Here is a 14997-nt window from a genome sequence, read left to right on the forward strand (position 1 = left end):
CAAGCCCGATATTCCTCCTTCAAGAGAGCCCTGCAGGGCCCTCCATGTCGGGGCCCCCGCCCACGTACCCCAGCTGCCTCACATGGAGCCCTCTTCCTGCGGGTGTGGTTTCTCAGTCCCTCCCGCACTGGGTGCCCTGGGGTCGAAGCCCCATCTGCCTCCATGGTCTCGTCCTCACTGACCACACGATGGTGTTCAGTGTGGGAGAGGGTGGCTTTCTGCGCTGCAGTGTCTCCCCCCTCAGCTAGGAGGGTGATCCCCTGCCAGGTGTGCTGGGAAATTTGAACAAGGCGACCTGGGTTTCCACCATGTCCACACACTTGCTAGACAGCAGGTGAGACGCCAGCATTTCTGGTGCCCCGACACCCCTTTTTCTACATTCCAGAACGGCTGTGGGGAGGCCGTGTCAGTACCTTCCCCATCCAACGTGGGCGTCAGACCACCTTCGGGGAGAAGCCCCGACCTCGAGAAGCCCCACCCTCCCCCTAATTCAGAAGAGCCACCTTCTTGCTTCACAGCCCAGTGCCCCGCCCCCCGCCCGCCAGCATGCCCACTGGGTGAGGATGTGGTGCCCTCAATGGTCCCTGAGCTGACGGCTGCTCTCAGCCTTTGCTGTGGATGGATTGCTCCCCACAGGCAGGAATAGTCCTTATTATTTTGTCTCAACTATTCGCCCGCTGGCCCCAGAGGCCCTCCTCTTTGATCACAGAGCCCTCCCCATTGATTTGGTGTGGGGGCCCTGGAAGGGGTTCTGGCAGCTGGTCCACAGCAGCCCAGTGGCCACGGCATGGGTGCCACTGTCCCTCTGGCTTCGTCTCACCAGTGCTCCCCCGTCTCCATCTTCCCGGCGGTTTTCTGACCAACAGGCTTCTGATCACACTGCGCTGGTCAGCGGGACAGGGTCGAAGTGATCACACAGGCCCTGGGGTCAGCGGGAGAAACTGCAGATCCGGCTCAGGCACAGGCCCAAAACCAGAGCATCTCTGGCGGCCAGAATCTCTTCCTGTCCTGTAAATACCGGGATGATACAACTGAAATGCACCCCTGCTTCTCCTGCAGGTAAGGCTCCTGAGTGGGGCTCACAGCCTCCCCACACCACTGACATGAAGCGGGCACAGAGCTGGAAGGAGGGGGACCCTGAGAACCGGGGTGGACTCGACCTGGGGAAGGGCCGCACCAACTCCCGTTCTGACCCAGTCTGCATGCAGCCAGGCTTCTACGTGCCCCAAGGCACTCTACCATCGAGCACCCGCAGCACAAGACTGAGCCCACCCCGGCCCCCCGGACATCTCTCTCCCCACATGGACACAGAGACACAGGAACTGGCTGGAGGCCCCTGTCCCCTTGCCTTCCAGCCACATGATCTGCAACCTAGTGACCCTTACCCTGAGCCTCCGTTTCCTAATACCTGGTATCTCATGGCTGCTGGGGAAACATCGGAGGGCCTGGCAACGGCAGCACCCCTCCTCCCTCTGTTGGAGCAGCAGTGTAGCCCCCCAGGTGGACCAGGAGGAACACATCCCATCTAGGGGTCCCTCGGACTCCGTGCTCCGTGCAGGAGGCTCTCTGTCCTGTGTGTTCCCAGCCCCTGGCCTGCGTCGGGGCCCTGCCTCCCCTCACTGGACCAGAAGCCCTACTGGAAGGCTTTCCTAGGGGAGACAGACACATCCAAGAGCATCAGCTCATGCGACATGACAGCCTCTTCCTGGACACCCACCTAGCTGCTCCCAGCGGGCTTGCGCACGATGGTGGCCTTAGAGGGGCCTGCACCTGGGAGGAGGCGTGGGCCTGGGCAGGGAGTGTGTGCAGCACAGCCGGCGGAACCCCGAATCCTGGCAGCACCTGCACCCCTGCTTCCCCTGCTGCCAGTCACACAGCAGCAGGGCTGAACCACAAGGCCACAGGTTGGGAACCCAGAGCACCCGCCAGCCCAGCCTCCTCCTCCTCACCCCTGTGGGCACACAACCTTGCTCTGCCTGCTTCCTCATCGTAAAAGTGGGGCCACCAATCTGACAGCGGGGGCAGGGGTGGAGTGGGCGGCAGGGAGCGTACTTGCCCTCCTAGAAGCAGGCCTTGAGCCACACTGGGTCATATCTTTTATTGAAATGTATGTCATGCAATCCGTCCGGAGGCCAGCCTGGCCCAGACGCCACCTGTAAGAGGTCCTGAGTCGGAAAGGCACGAGAGTTCCCACCTATTTTGACTGGGCAAGAAGAGAAACCCACAAAGTGAGGCGTGGCTGGCGAGCACGGGCCTTTGGGGTGACCTGCTGCAAAGGGGCCCGGGTGAGTGAGTGTCCCCCAAGCCTGCCGGTGGCACATGAACTGGCCCATGTAACCTGCCCCCTGATCGAGTGTGCCGGGAGGGACGGGGGCAAGGCTGGCATGCCAGACAGGCTGGGTAGCACCGGGGACAGGCCAGCCTTGGTGGGATGGGGTGAGCTGGCAGAGGCGGGCTGGGGGCTCCAGGGCGTTGTCTGCAGCAGCCCAGCTGGCCTGGGAGAGGAGGCCGTTGCTGCTGCCCGAGGGGTGGGTGGGTGGGTGGGTGGGTGTGTGTGTGTGTGTGTGTGTGTAGGGGGGCAGCGGCAGCCCAAGGCAAGGAGGCCAGGGTTGCACCTGCAGAAACTGGGGACAAGCTGCCCCTGGGGTCGGGCTGCACGTCCCAAGACTCACACGGTCCCTGGTTCAAGTACTAAGTGTTTTGTGTGGATGCCTCCCAGGTGCAGCGAGTCACCTGCTCTCGGAACATGGTGGGGTTCCCCCCAGCCGGTGCCACCTGGCCCTCCTCTCCTCAACATGCTGCTTGCCCTGGGGTCCCCATGCCACTGCTGCAGGGCGCCTCCTGTGGTCACCTCTCCCCAAGGGCTGTCAAGGGCTCAGCTCCCGTTCACTGAGCTACTGGAGAGAAGTCTGCTTGACGGAGTCTGTGCTGAACTTGTGGGGGGGGGATGCGTGGTGGGGAGGGGGTGATGCGGGAGAGAGTGGGAAAAGGTCCAGCATCTCACTCTCAAGCCCACAACCCATTCTCTCCCTAAACTGCGCCAGAAGGGGGCGCCCCAGCCCTGGAGGGGACCCGGCAGCTGAGCCTACCTCCTGCTGGCACGGCGGGGCTTCCCCACCTCCCCCAACAGCCCTCTGCAAACAGAGCTGGGCGCACGGTGGGAAGCAGGGGGGTGCCCTCAGTCCTCTCTGGAATTCTGGAGGCCAGAGTGGGGCTGGGGGGTGTGACGTGGGAGAGGTGAGGGTGGGGCGCTGAGGATGTGACTCGCGGGAACGTGAGTGGAGCTGCCCTGGCCCTCGGTGGGAAAGGTCTGTGCACGAGCGTTGCACAGGCTGCTGTACCACAGGCCGCTGTGGTGCTGGGGGGCTCAGTGCCAAGACTGGGAGTGGACAGGTTAGTGGAAAAGGGACACAGGCCAACGCGTGCTGAGTCAGGCAAGGGAGGGGTCCCTGTGGCAACCAGCCCACCCCTTTAGAAGCCTGGAGGGACCTCCTCTCCTCAGGCGTCCACCATTAACTAATGTCCCAGCCCCAAAGGGACTGACTCCTGGGCTCCCCTCCAGCCCCACAGAGAAGCACGCATGGAGCTGATATCCTGAGCCCTAACTAGCCTCCAAAAGGAAGCCCCCAGAAAGGCTGGCCCCACAGAACAAAGGGGACGCCCCCCAGGCTGTCTCCAGGAAGGCTGGTTTGGGAGGGGCCCCAGGACACCTGAGGTCGCAGAAAGGGAAAGACTCCGATGTCTGGCTCCACAGAACCCTTTCTTCCTCCTGAGTGGGGAGGATGGTTCATGGAGGACACTCTCCTCCCTCCCACCCCAGCTCGGAAGGGTCCTGAGAAAGCCCACCCACAGGGGCACCAAAAAGCCAGTGAGGGGCAGGGACCCCAGTGATGCCCAGGCTGGAAAGGGGAGGGCACTGCGGGTGGGGCCTGTTTCCTGCAGAGCTGACAGATGGGGGGTCAGGAGAGACACCAGGCACCCCATCAGCCTCTCTCCGGGGCACAGCTCCACACTTAGCGTCCTGCTGTGTATGTGTGTGTGTACGTACGTGTGTGCGTTGTGTGTGCATGCACATGCAGCTGAGCCTGGCCGGCGCCCAGTGCACTGGTTCTTGGCCTCGCTCTGCAGGGAGAGCGGCCCCATCCAGGCCAGGCACGTGGTTGGAGCAGGGGCAGCACGGTGGTGGTCACGCCCACCCAAGAGGACACCCTGGGAATCGGCACACAAGACTCCTTATTGCTCGCCCAGCCAGGGGTGCCCTCCCCTGTGGAAAGGACCCAGACCAGGCAGGGCCCTAAATCAGCCCCTCAGAGAGCAGGGAACAGCAGGTGGGACCCAGATGGGCCAGAGGGACAAGCTGCTGGGTCCCAGTCCTGGCTAAAGGCCCTCCTTGGTCAGGTGGGACCTGAGAAGCAGAGTGCTGTCTGCAGAGTAGAAGCAGCCCGGACCACAGCCGCCGGGCCTCCCCTTCATCACAGCAGCTGGCCCACTGCCCATCCACAGCCAGCCTCCTCCAGGGGCTGCAGACCAGCGTCCTTACAAAAATAACTCTGAGTCTGTCCCCTACAGGGACCAGGATTCCTGAGAGCACGCAGAGGCTGGGGCCAAGGCGCGGAGGGAAGGGCGGGCAGTGGACTCCCACCCCGTGGGGCTGGGGCTACGGCTGCAGGCGCTCCAGGTACTGCGGCAGAGGGTTCTCCTTGACATACTTCTGGATGTACCAGCACGTGACGTGGGCCTTCAGGTCCTCCTCCACCACGAAGTCCAGGGCGGCCTGGTGGTCAGAGCAGAGAGAAGAGCGATCAGTGCCCACAACTGGCACCGTGGGCTCAGGCAGGCTTCGGCTTTCCCGCAGGGGCAGAGCCGGCTGCCCCCCGCACCTGTTCCCCTGGGTCTGCGGTGGAGGCCAGAGGTGACAGTTGGGAATCGAGGCAGAGGAACCCCCAGGGAAGAGAATGAGCCAGGGTTGGATCCACCCTGGGAGAACCTGCCCCATGGTCTCCACAGCCAGTCAGGGTACCCACCCCAATGCCTCTTGTCCACTCGTCCTCCACGGGACACCTCCTCCTGGAAGCTCCCCTGGTTGGCCCCCAGTGAGATCACTTCATGGGGATCCCAAGGCAAGCACCGGGGGGCGATGGGGGTCCCCGGCAGGTCTAGTGCACCTCCCTGCCCCCAGTGCCTCGCACACAGTGGCGTCTAATACACGTGTGCTGAAGCAAGTGGAGGACAGCCTTGGTGGGGCCGCTGACCTGACGGAAAGGAGGCTGCAGGGCCGAGCGCCGACTATGCGGTACCTGGGCTTCCTGGTCGCTGTCCGACCACCCGGCCCCCCTCCACCGTGGATGTGTGCCTCGCTGTCTGCACCTGATCCCTGGGTTTCAACCTGAGACCCTCTAGTGACAGGATTCCAGGCTCTTCTCCCACTTTGCAGATAAAGAAACGAGGCCGTGGGTAAGCATGGGGGCTCACCTCCTGTCACCCAGGAACCAACTCTCGGAGTTTCCTCGCCAGTGATACCACAGACGAGCTCACAGGTGGCCGAGTAAGAAAGGCAAGGACATGGGGGCGGGGGGCGGTGTGGAGGCAGGAAGAGTCGGCCGACGGGGAGCCTGGGACCCAGGAGCCGCCTTCAGGGGAACTGAAGCTTCTCCCTGCTCCAGGCCCCAGGCCCTTGTAAGCCCAAGCCTGAGCTCCAAGCAGCCTGGGGTTTGAGGTGCTCCACGGATGCAGGTGGGCACGAGCCAACTGACTGAACACCCACTTTCCCACTCGTTCAACACGGGTTCACGGAGCACCCATCATGTGCTGGGTGCTGGGCCCCGCTGGGTGAGGCCTGGAAGCCCAGCGGGTGTCAGTGGCCATGGAGGCTGGGGCCCAGAACCGCAGCCATGTGGGAGGAGCCGGAGTGGGCCGCAGAGGCACACGGGGGCCGTCCACGTTCTGGCCGAGAAACAGGCAGCCAGGGCAAGGTCTCCTCTGGGCTGGTGGGGGCAGCTCCTATGCCCCTACCTTGGCGAGGTGCTTGGCAATGCCGCGCCCACGGTAGGCGTCGGGAACCTCCGTGTGCTGCAGGTCCACGATCCGCTTGCCCACGTACTCGTACAGCAGGACCGCCCGGTCGTGACATCCTGCGGGCAGGGGGTGGGCAGGTGAGGCCTGGGTGGAGGGTCAGGTGCTGGAGCTGGAGCTGGAATAACCTCTCTGCTCCTCAGTCTCCTCATCCGTCGGATGCGGATGGAACAGAACTCCCCTCGCTGGCGTGTTTGGAGGATTAAAGGAGGGGATTTCCGTAAAGCGCTCAGAACGGCGCCCAGGGCGCTCCAGGCCTCTTGTGGGCTTCTGCTGCTTTTGTCAGGCCCAGCCCAGGCCCCTGGCAGCCCCTCCGAAGCCCAGCTCTCTGCGTCCCCACCCGAGCCCCTTCCCAAGGGCCTGGGAGACCCAGGAGTAGACAGATGTAGAGCAAGGTCCCCACCTAAACCACAGCCTGCAGAGACCAGAGCAGCACCACCCGCCGGACCCCGTGGAGGATCACAGGGAGCGGCACCGGTGTCCGCAAGAAGGTGGCACTGGGCACAGGTGGCAGGAACCGGCCTCCACGCCCTCTCAGGCCTGGAGCTCACCGTCTGCCGCAACCTCCTGGTGAAGGAACACTTAACTGGGGTTCCTCCAACACAGTCTTCAGGTCCCCATCTGCCTGCCTGTCCCCCATCTGCCTGCCAGCCATCCGTCCATTCCTGTTTCCCTCAGCAAGTGTTTACGCAGCCCCAGGCTCTGTTTCTGGAGAGGGGTACACAGCCACAAACAAGCCAGACAAAGAGCCCTGCCCTTGCGGAACCGCCTAGAGGAGCAGACAGAGCAGACAAGAAAAGCAAGTTAATGGTGGGGGCAGGGAGGGGGTGCTGGCCGGCGGGAGGAGGAGGAGGAGAGGGAGTAGGTCTGTGCTGTCTAGGGAACAGCCAGTGCGAAGGCTCTGAGGCAGCAGTGGGCAAGGAGGGTGGCGGCAGCGATGGGGCAGGTGCCTCTTAAGCCCCCGTGGGCTGGGAGCCACGGGAGGGTCCTCGGCAGAGGAGGCCGGATGAGACTTGTGGTTTCACAGGGTCCTCTGGCGACTGTGAGGACACATAGGGGGGCAGGAGCAGGCAGACCAGTGGGGCGGCTGCCCTGGTCCAGGTAAGTGACGGTGCGGGCGCTGCCAGGGGAGACGGGGGAGCGGAGAGGGATCAGATGCTGACGTTGTTTTGAAGGTGCAGCCAGCAGGATGGGCTGGTGGCTTGGACGTGGCAACAGAGACGAGCTGAGGACAACTCTAGGGTTTCTAATTTCAGGGAGTTGCAAGTGTGAGAAGGGAAAATAAGCTGGGCTGGGGTCGTCGGGGGAGCCCCTCCCAGGAGAAAACCTCTGAGCTGAGAGGCAGCTGGGGAGCAAGGCACCAGCTGAGGGAAGAGCAGGGGAGGGCTGGGCGGAGGGCACAGCCAGTGCAAAGGCTCTGAGGTCACAACACACAATTCACACTACCCCTGAAAGAAAACAGGTCAATGCCAACTGTCTCTCTCTCACTTTCAAAAGCAAGTTGTATCTCACGTTTTTCACTTAAAGGCACACAGAGGGCTCGTGCCTGAACGCTGCCAGTCTGAGGTGAGCCTCCCAGGTGGGGACTCACAGGCTGAGGGGTCCAGACGGCCAGTCCAGGCTCTCACAGCCCCGGTGAGCAGGCCTGCGGGTTCTCCCCAAAGCTGCAGGAGTGGGGCTACAGTTCCTGGCCCCACTTCCAGATGGGGAACTGAGTGCCAGAGATCCAAGTCTCACAGCACGCCTACAGTGAGCCCCAGACCCCGAGCCCAGGCCTCTCCTCTGCTCTGTCCCCAGGCCTCTGCCTGGGCAGCTCCCTCTGCCTGGAATACCCTTCCCCCCTCAAGACCAGCTGAGGGGCCTGGCACCTCCTCCTTGTGGCCTGACTGTCACTCTGCTGGCCTCACCCACCACCTGGCCATCGCAACCTGCCTGGCTGCACGACATGGGACCCACGCCTGCTGAGGCTGATTCGGCTGGCCCAGGACAGGAAAGCAGAGTCACCAGTCACTGAAGGGGCTGCCTGCCTGGCCCGCATTTAATTACCCAAAACTCACTGAGGGCCTGGTATGTGCCAAGCAGGGTGTCAGGTGCTGGTGTCAGTGAAGAAAATGGACAGAAAGCTCCCTCATAGAGAGACAGATAATGAATATGGTTTTAAACAACAGAGGACTCAAAGGGGATTAGCTGGAGAACCAAACAGCAGGGAAGGGGTGAGGGGAGAGAGGACACACAGGGAGAAGTGAGGGATCCAAAGGGAGACGTGGGGGATGGGCCGTCCACTGGGAGAACAGCAGGTGCAAAGAGCCTGAGGTAGAATGTCCGGGCAGCAGCAAGGAGGCCGGCAGGGCTGGGCCCCATGGGCGGGGGAGGGAGCCCCTCTGGGGGCCTTGCAGGCCCCTGGGCAGCCCTGTTCGCACTGTTGCTATCTCCGCAGGGAAGGAGGCGGGGGCCCGGGGCCCTCGCCAGCGTGCTCCTGTTCTTCTTGGAGTTGCCACTTGGGCCAAATACAGGCCAGATCCCAGGATGGCCTGGGAGATTCTCTGCCCTGCCCCACCCGGCCGGCTCCTGGGGGGCCACACGGGCTTGGTCACCACCATGTCCCCAGAGCCCAGCCCAGGGCAGACACCCCAGAAACACCTGGCCCACAAACCCCTGCTGTCCTCTCTCTGCCCCACACACCGGAGGAGTCGGGGGCTGTGGCTCCTGGTACACCCAGCGCCCTTCCCAGAGCCTGGCCCCGTGCCCTGGGGGAGACCAGGATGAGAGCAGGTGCATTCGCACTTGCGAGGCCGGGCCCAGCCCTCTCCATGCACTGGTCCTCCCAAGAATCTCACGTTGTGGGTAGGACCCTCGCAGCCCCATCTGCAGGCAGGGAGACGGGCCTGAGAGGCGATCGCATAGTGCAGTGGTGTGTGCAGCTGGCTAGGGGAAGCGGGGGGTGGTACTCAGGAGGGTCTTCTGGCTGGAGGAGGAACAGAAGGGCTGCTAGGGCTGCATGGGATGCATGTGAGGAGGGAAAAGGCATTAATGACCCACCTCCCTGTGCTGGACTGGGGAGGAAACGGACCCAGCGGACAATCCTGGAGCACCTGCCTGTGGCCCTGTGGCCCAGCACGGCAGAGACGGCCACCCCCCCGGCTCAAGCCAGGATCCTTGGGACGCTCCTTGTAGCTTGCTCAGACTCTGGTCTGATACTGCAGTAGGTCCATGGGCATAACTTTCAAAACATGCCTGGAATCTGGCCACTGTTCACATCTCCCCGGGCCTCCTGGATCCTGTGCCTCCTCGCTCAGGGCTCTGGTCTGGCCCCACTGGCGTTCTTGCTGCCTCTTCCACACCCCCGCCTCTATCGGCTGCTCCCTCCGCCTGGCAGTCCCTCCCCCACTGAGCCTCCACGGGTTGGCTCCTGCTATTTGCTATTCGAGGTTGAGGCCACGTGTCACCCCCAGAGCCCCCCCAACCGCCAGCAGAAGGTCAGCCTCACCCCAGGCACCACAGCCACCCTGTCTCTGGCCTCTGGGCCCATGGATACCAAAATCTGCACTCACGGGTCAGGGGCTGGACCCCAGGCCCTTCTCCCAGCTGGGTCAGTACTTGCCACACGGGGGCCACAGGGACAAGCCAAGGCAGGGCAGGGCCCTGGGTCCAGTCCCAGCTCTGCCAGGTGACCTCAGACCTCACTGTCCTGGGCTCCCCTCCTGGGCTCAAAACCACATCAATTTTACGGGCTGTGGCCAGTTTTGAGAAAAGTTAAAGCATCTTGGCTGATGAGGGGCCTTCTCTGGGCCTCTCCACCCTCGCGTCCTCCACTGGCCCCAGTCCAGTACCAAAGGCCCCAGCAAGTTGCCAGGGAAGTGGTCACCGAGAAACGGCCCTCCCTGGCAGGCAGGGAAGAGCAGTGGGGGTCCTGGGTGGGAGACGGGGGGGGGGTCTCCACAGTGGGTGCTGACAGACTGCCCTGCTGGCAGCAGCCCTGAGGGGGGCCAGCAGTCAGAGCGCCTCCCGTGCAGCGAGGGCACTGAGGCAGAGGCCAAGCCAGGACCGGGTCTGCCCCCCCCCCCCCGGGAGCTGAGGAGCAGGAGCAGCAGGAGCCCACCGGCTTTCCGGGCGTCTCCAGCTGCAGAGCCTGGTTTGCGGAGGGGCCGCCTGCTGGTGGCTCAGAGCTGGGAGCATGAGAGGGCAGACCCTGGGCCGCCCAGGAGAGCCCACCCACCCACCCAGCTGGTCCCCTCCCCACAGCAGGCATCCCCCGTCCACCCTGCCCAGGTACCCGCTCCGGCATGTATCCCAGAACGCTGCCTAGGAACTGGGATCTGAATGCAGGAGGTCTGTGGCCTCTGGGGCCTCAGTTTCCCCATCTACAAATGGGGGCTGGGGAAGACACTGAAAGCTCTGACAGGACCCTCTTCTTGCGGCAAGTGGGACACTTGGCCCTGACTGAGGGAAGAGGGGAGGCTGCCCAGGGGTGGGGGCTCAGTTCTGGCTTAGCAGTCCACTGGCTGTGTGCCCTGGTCTCCCCACTGAAGAAGTAGGGATACACCAGCTAGTGTTTCAGAACCTGGATTTGGGGGCCAGACAAGCTGGGGAGCCGGCGTCCTCCCACACCCCATCCCGGGCCTGTTCACACTTCCGTCAACGGTGGTCTGGGGGCTGGCCATTTCTCCCCACTCCCGCTCACACTGCTGGGACTAGCGCAGCAGCGACCACCCTGCTCCTGCCCTGCCCTCAGGGCAGTCAGAGGGAGCCTGCGACATGCTGTCCACCTCTGCCCAGCACTCTCCCAGGCACCCACCTCACCCAGAGTCAAAGTCAAGTGCTCACAATGCCCTCTGCTGCCCCGAGCCACCAACCTCCGAGACCTCCTGATGTCCTCTGCTGCACGTTGCCTGTTGCCGGGCCTCTCTCCATGTCCGTCCCCTCCCTGCTGCTCCCAATACACAGCAGGCACACCAGGGCCTTTGCACTCACCACTCCTGCTACCTGGCGTGCTCCTCCTGCTGGAGCTCCCTTCCCTGCCTGCTTCCTGGGCAGCCCTCCCAGACACCTGACCCTGAGCAGCCCTCCCCTGATGCGCCGGCCCTCAGCTTGCTTCTCACCAGCCTTGTTCTCTAGGGCGCTCTGTCTACATGGAATAACCCACGGAACACAACTACATGTGATAATGCCCACCGCCCCCTAGACGGTCCGTCCCACGAGCCCCCGGAACCTAGAACAACGTCTGGCACACCAGGCGCTGAATGAGCACTTGCGGGTGAGTCCTGGTTCTTCTGCCTCCAAGATGCAAGACCCCGGTCGCGTAACGGTCTCGCTGCCTCAGTTGCCTCCTCTGTGAAACGGACAGAGCAGCTTCCCCTCACCCTGCCCAGCGATGCCGGGTGACGCCACGTGCGTGGGGCCTGCCCAGAGCCCAAGAACTGCGTGCAGCCTGCCGCTCAGCCCTCTCGCCTCCCCAGGACCAGAGCTGGCTGGAGGCCCATGGGCACAAACCCGCCCCTGGAGTCATGGTGCTACTCTGCCTCTCAGCCTCAGTGTCCACACCTCTCAATGGGCACGGTGAGCCAGACCTTGGGGCCGCTGCAGGTCAGGAGCCACCGCAGCAGGCCGTTCCCCTGCCCAGCAGAGGCCCAGGCACAGATGACTCCTCTCCCACCTCCCTACATACCCCAAGACCAGGCTGGGCCTGGCTGCACAGCCTCCACCTTGCAGGCTGGAGAGGAGCTGCTCGCTGGGTGTGGCTGGGGACCGGGTCCACCTGACAGCTGACTATCTAGGCAGTGGGCGACAGAGGGGCCAAGGTTAGAAAGCTGGCTGGGCACATCCAGCCCTGACCACAGCCACCTGTAGAGGACCTGTAGAGGGGTCCTTTGGAAAAGAAAAAAGGAAAACCCCAAACATTCCTTTTCTTCTGTTTCTGTGTCTGGGGCCTCTTGAGCCCTCCATGGGAATCAGAGGCCTCTCTGGAACCTCAGAAAAGAGAATTTGAAAAGCCATGAGGGCCCCCTTGCATAAGAGCAGCCAGGGCCCTGAGTGTCAGGGCCAGTGGGGCCACGGTCAGCACCAGGCAGCAGGACCTGCCTCAAGGTGGATGGAACACGGTGTCTGGTTCTGGCCAGACTTTGCGAAGTGACAAGTCATTCCCTTCCTGCGTGGAGCCTCAGTTTACTCCTCTGATGTGGGGTGGTTGATGCCAGCACCACCAGGACATTGTAACAGGGATGTGCTGGGACCCTGACTCAATGCACCACATAGCCCAAACGGGCGTCCGGGGGATGTCCGTGCTCCAGGCCCCAGCCCCTGTCCTCACTCTGCCCCAGCTCGCTGCCTAACCCCGGGAAACCTCTCTCTCTTCTGGGCCTCTGCTTTCCCTTCTCAGAAATGGGCAGTGTCCTCCCAGGCCCTTCCAGCTTGGACAGTGCCACAGGGGGTCCAGCTGGGAGGGAAGAAAAAGTTATGAATGCAGAAGACGTGGGATACAGGGAGTTCAGTCGTCCATTGCATAATTCTGCGTTTCACCACAGACCTCTCAGGTGGAGGGAGTGTGGGCTAGTAAGTGGTAGAACCTTTCTTTACAGGAAATGAGGACTTGACTTTGCTTTCTGGTTTAAAAAGTGATGACGATCTACCAGCACTTACTACCGGCCACAGGCGCTGTGCTGAGCCTTTACTCCTACGGGCATCTCATCCTTACAACCAGCCAGAAGTTATGCACTGATGTTATTCCCACTGTAGAGATGGAGAAACTGGGGCACAGAGATGAGGCAACTTGGCCAAAGTCTCACAGCCGCCGAGTCTGATGGTGACAACATCCCCCGTCCCCGCCCCGGCCCTGGGCAGGAGCCCCTCTGTCAGTCAGACCCAGGTCTGCCCAGAGGACTCTTTCAGCCCCCTCCGTGCAGAAAAGCAAAGGTTTCCAAGGCAGCCAGAAGCCACTTAACACCAAGGAAAGGGGAGGTCGCGGCCCAGCCGCTCCCCAGGACCGCAGCAGCAGCCCGGAAAACAGCCAGGCCGAGCAGGTGCGGGTTCCCCAGGGTTGAGGCGGGACCGGGGCTGCCCGGCGCCGCCTCCGCCTCCCCGGGGCCCGGTCCGCCCCGGGTGCCCAGCATGGGCGCGCCTCTCCCGGCCGCCCGCCCCCGGCCCGCGCCCAGCTGGGGGCACTCGGCGGCCCGGCTCCCGCGCGAACAAAAGGCGAGGCGGGCCCCGCGTTACCGTTGAGCCGGACGGAGAACTGGCGGCGCCGACGGTCGTGCTCCACGCGGATGGGGCAGCCCTGCTCCAGCGCGCCCGGCGGCAGGGCGGCCGGCGAGTGCGCCATCGGCGCTCGGCCCGGGCCGGGGGCGCGCGGCGGGGCGGGGGGCGGCGGGGGCACGGAGCCGGCTCGGCGGGAGGCGCGCGCGGACCCCGCACCGAGGGGCCGACCGCAGGCGGCGGCTCTGAAACTGACACTCGGCGGCGGCGGCAGCAACAAAAGGGGGGGGCAGGAAATCAGCTGTGCGGTCACGTGCGGCGCGCGGCCAGTGGGCGCGCGGCCGCTCTGTTTTGATACATTCCGTTCGGCTCTTAAAGGCGCCGCGCTCTGGGCCCTGGGGCCGCTGGCATTCGGCCGGCAGGCGATTTGGGGGCCCCCGAGGGACCCCTCCTCAAAAAGCTGTGACGACTTAGGGCGGTTCTAGCCGTCCCTGCGCAGCCACTGTCGACGAAGCCCTCGCCTGTGCCTGTGCGCGGCCAAGCCCGGAAGCTGCGCGAAGACTCGCCGAGAGCTGGGCGGCGGTGTGAGTCCGTTTCCCGGGAGGAACCGGGGCCCAGGGCAGCGAAAGGCCTTCGTGGGTCACACCCCGCTGAGGAGGGGTTATTCCCAGACGCCTTGCTTGGGACCCAGTGAAATGCCACCTCTCCGCCAAGAGACAAGTGCGGGCAGCGCCTTGGCGATCGCAGGATCCGCGCACGGACCGGGAAACTGAGTCGCACGAGGTCAGGGACTTGCTTGAGGACACACAGGACCCTCGGCGTGGCGGTGGCGGCCGGGACTACTTGTTTTAAAGGGGGCACCTGACCAATCCCCTCCCACCCCTTGATCACAACAGCAGCTGCCCACTGAGTCACGTGACTGCAGGTTACTTTCTACTAGTTTGTTAAGGAAGGTGTAGCCCGCCGTTCACTCTCACGTGACCACCACCCAAATCCAGATACACATCACCTGTGTTTCCCTGCCCCTTCCAGTCAGTGCCCCCCCAGCTACCTCGATCCTTGACTAATTTGCTTTTCGTGGTACTTTGTATAAACAGCATCATAAGGTATCTGCTTTTTAGGGTCCAGTTTCTTCTGTCCAAGACTTTATCTGTGAAATTAACCCATGTTGTTGAGAGTGGAACAGCATTCCATCGTGTGCATATTCCACAGCTTACCCACCCACTGTTGATGGTCAGTGGGGCTGTTAGTGGATTTTGACTGTTGTGAATAAACCTGCAGGACTTTCTTAAATGAGCATCTGTGTGTCTGTGTTGTAGCACTGCCCGTGGAGGGCTACCCGGAGTGAGGGCTTTGTCTTGTAGTTGGTGTGTCTTGAGTTTTGTGAAAACTGGCCAGAGCTGCTCCCAGAATGGTTCCACCGTTTTCCACTCCTACCAACAATTTTGAGTTACATTTGGTGTTGTCAAATCTTTTCAAGTCTTGTTTGAGGCATTCTGATTAATGTGAAGTGCCTCTCACTAGATTTAATTGCCTGATGCAGCTGCCATCACAACCCAGTTACAACGTGGTTTTATGACCCGTAACCCCAGCCTCTCCCCTCCCCCTCCTGGCCCGTGTTCTGTCCCCATAGGTGCTTCCCCAGCATGTCACAGAGATGGAGCCACATGACCTCCATGGTGACCCTTCAGTTGGCCTGATGCCCTTGTGAACCCCCTAGGGGGCCTTGCGAGCCCG

The 14997-nt window shown here is 62.8% G+C and overlaps 1 protein-coding gene across 1 annotated transcript; it reads right to left on the reverse strand.

The window, feature by feature from the left end:
• Window positions 1-2083: 2083 nt before the first annotated feature.
• Window positions 2084-13599, reverse strand: NATD1 (N-acetyltransferase domain containing 1). The gene is made up of 3 exons (XM_072938593.1): window positions 13282-13599; window positions 6013-6131; window positions 2084-4774 (listed from the first exon to the last, which is right to left on the reverse strand). The coding sequence occupies exons 1-3, from the start codon at window positions 13385-13387 to the stop codon at window positions 4658-4660; spliced, it is 342 nt and encodes a 113-aa protein (XP_072794694.1). The 5' UTR covers window positions 13388-13599; the 3' UTR covers window positions 2084-4657.
• Between the last annotated feature and the right edge of the window lie 1398 nt (window positions 13600-14997).

This window comes from Vicugna pacos, chromosome 16 (genome assembly GCF_048564905.1).
Source record: "Vicugna pacos chromosome 16, VicPac4, whole genome shotgun sequence".
Lineage (NCBI taxonomy): Eukaryota > Metazoa > Chordata > Mammalia > Artiodactyla > Camelidae > Vicugna > Vicugna pacos.

Bases quoted from the DNA above. Each gene is read 5' to 3' on its own strand.
- NATD1 (XM_072938593.1), bottom strand. From the start codon at position 13,387: ATGGCGCACTCGCCGGCCGCCCTGCCGCCGGGCGCGCTGGAGCAGGGC. The intron at 6,132-13,281 runs GTAACGCGGGGC...CCCTGCCCGCAG, and splicing joins GTTCTCCGTCCGGCTCAACG to GATGTCACGACCGGGCGGTC. The intron at 4,775-6,012 runs GTAGGGGCATAG...TCTGACCACCAG, and splicing joins TTGCCAAGCACCTCGCCAAG to GCCGCCCTGGACTTCGTGGT.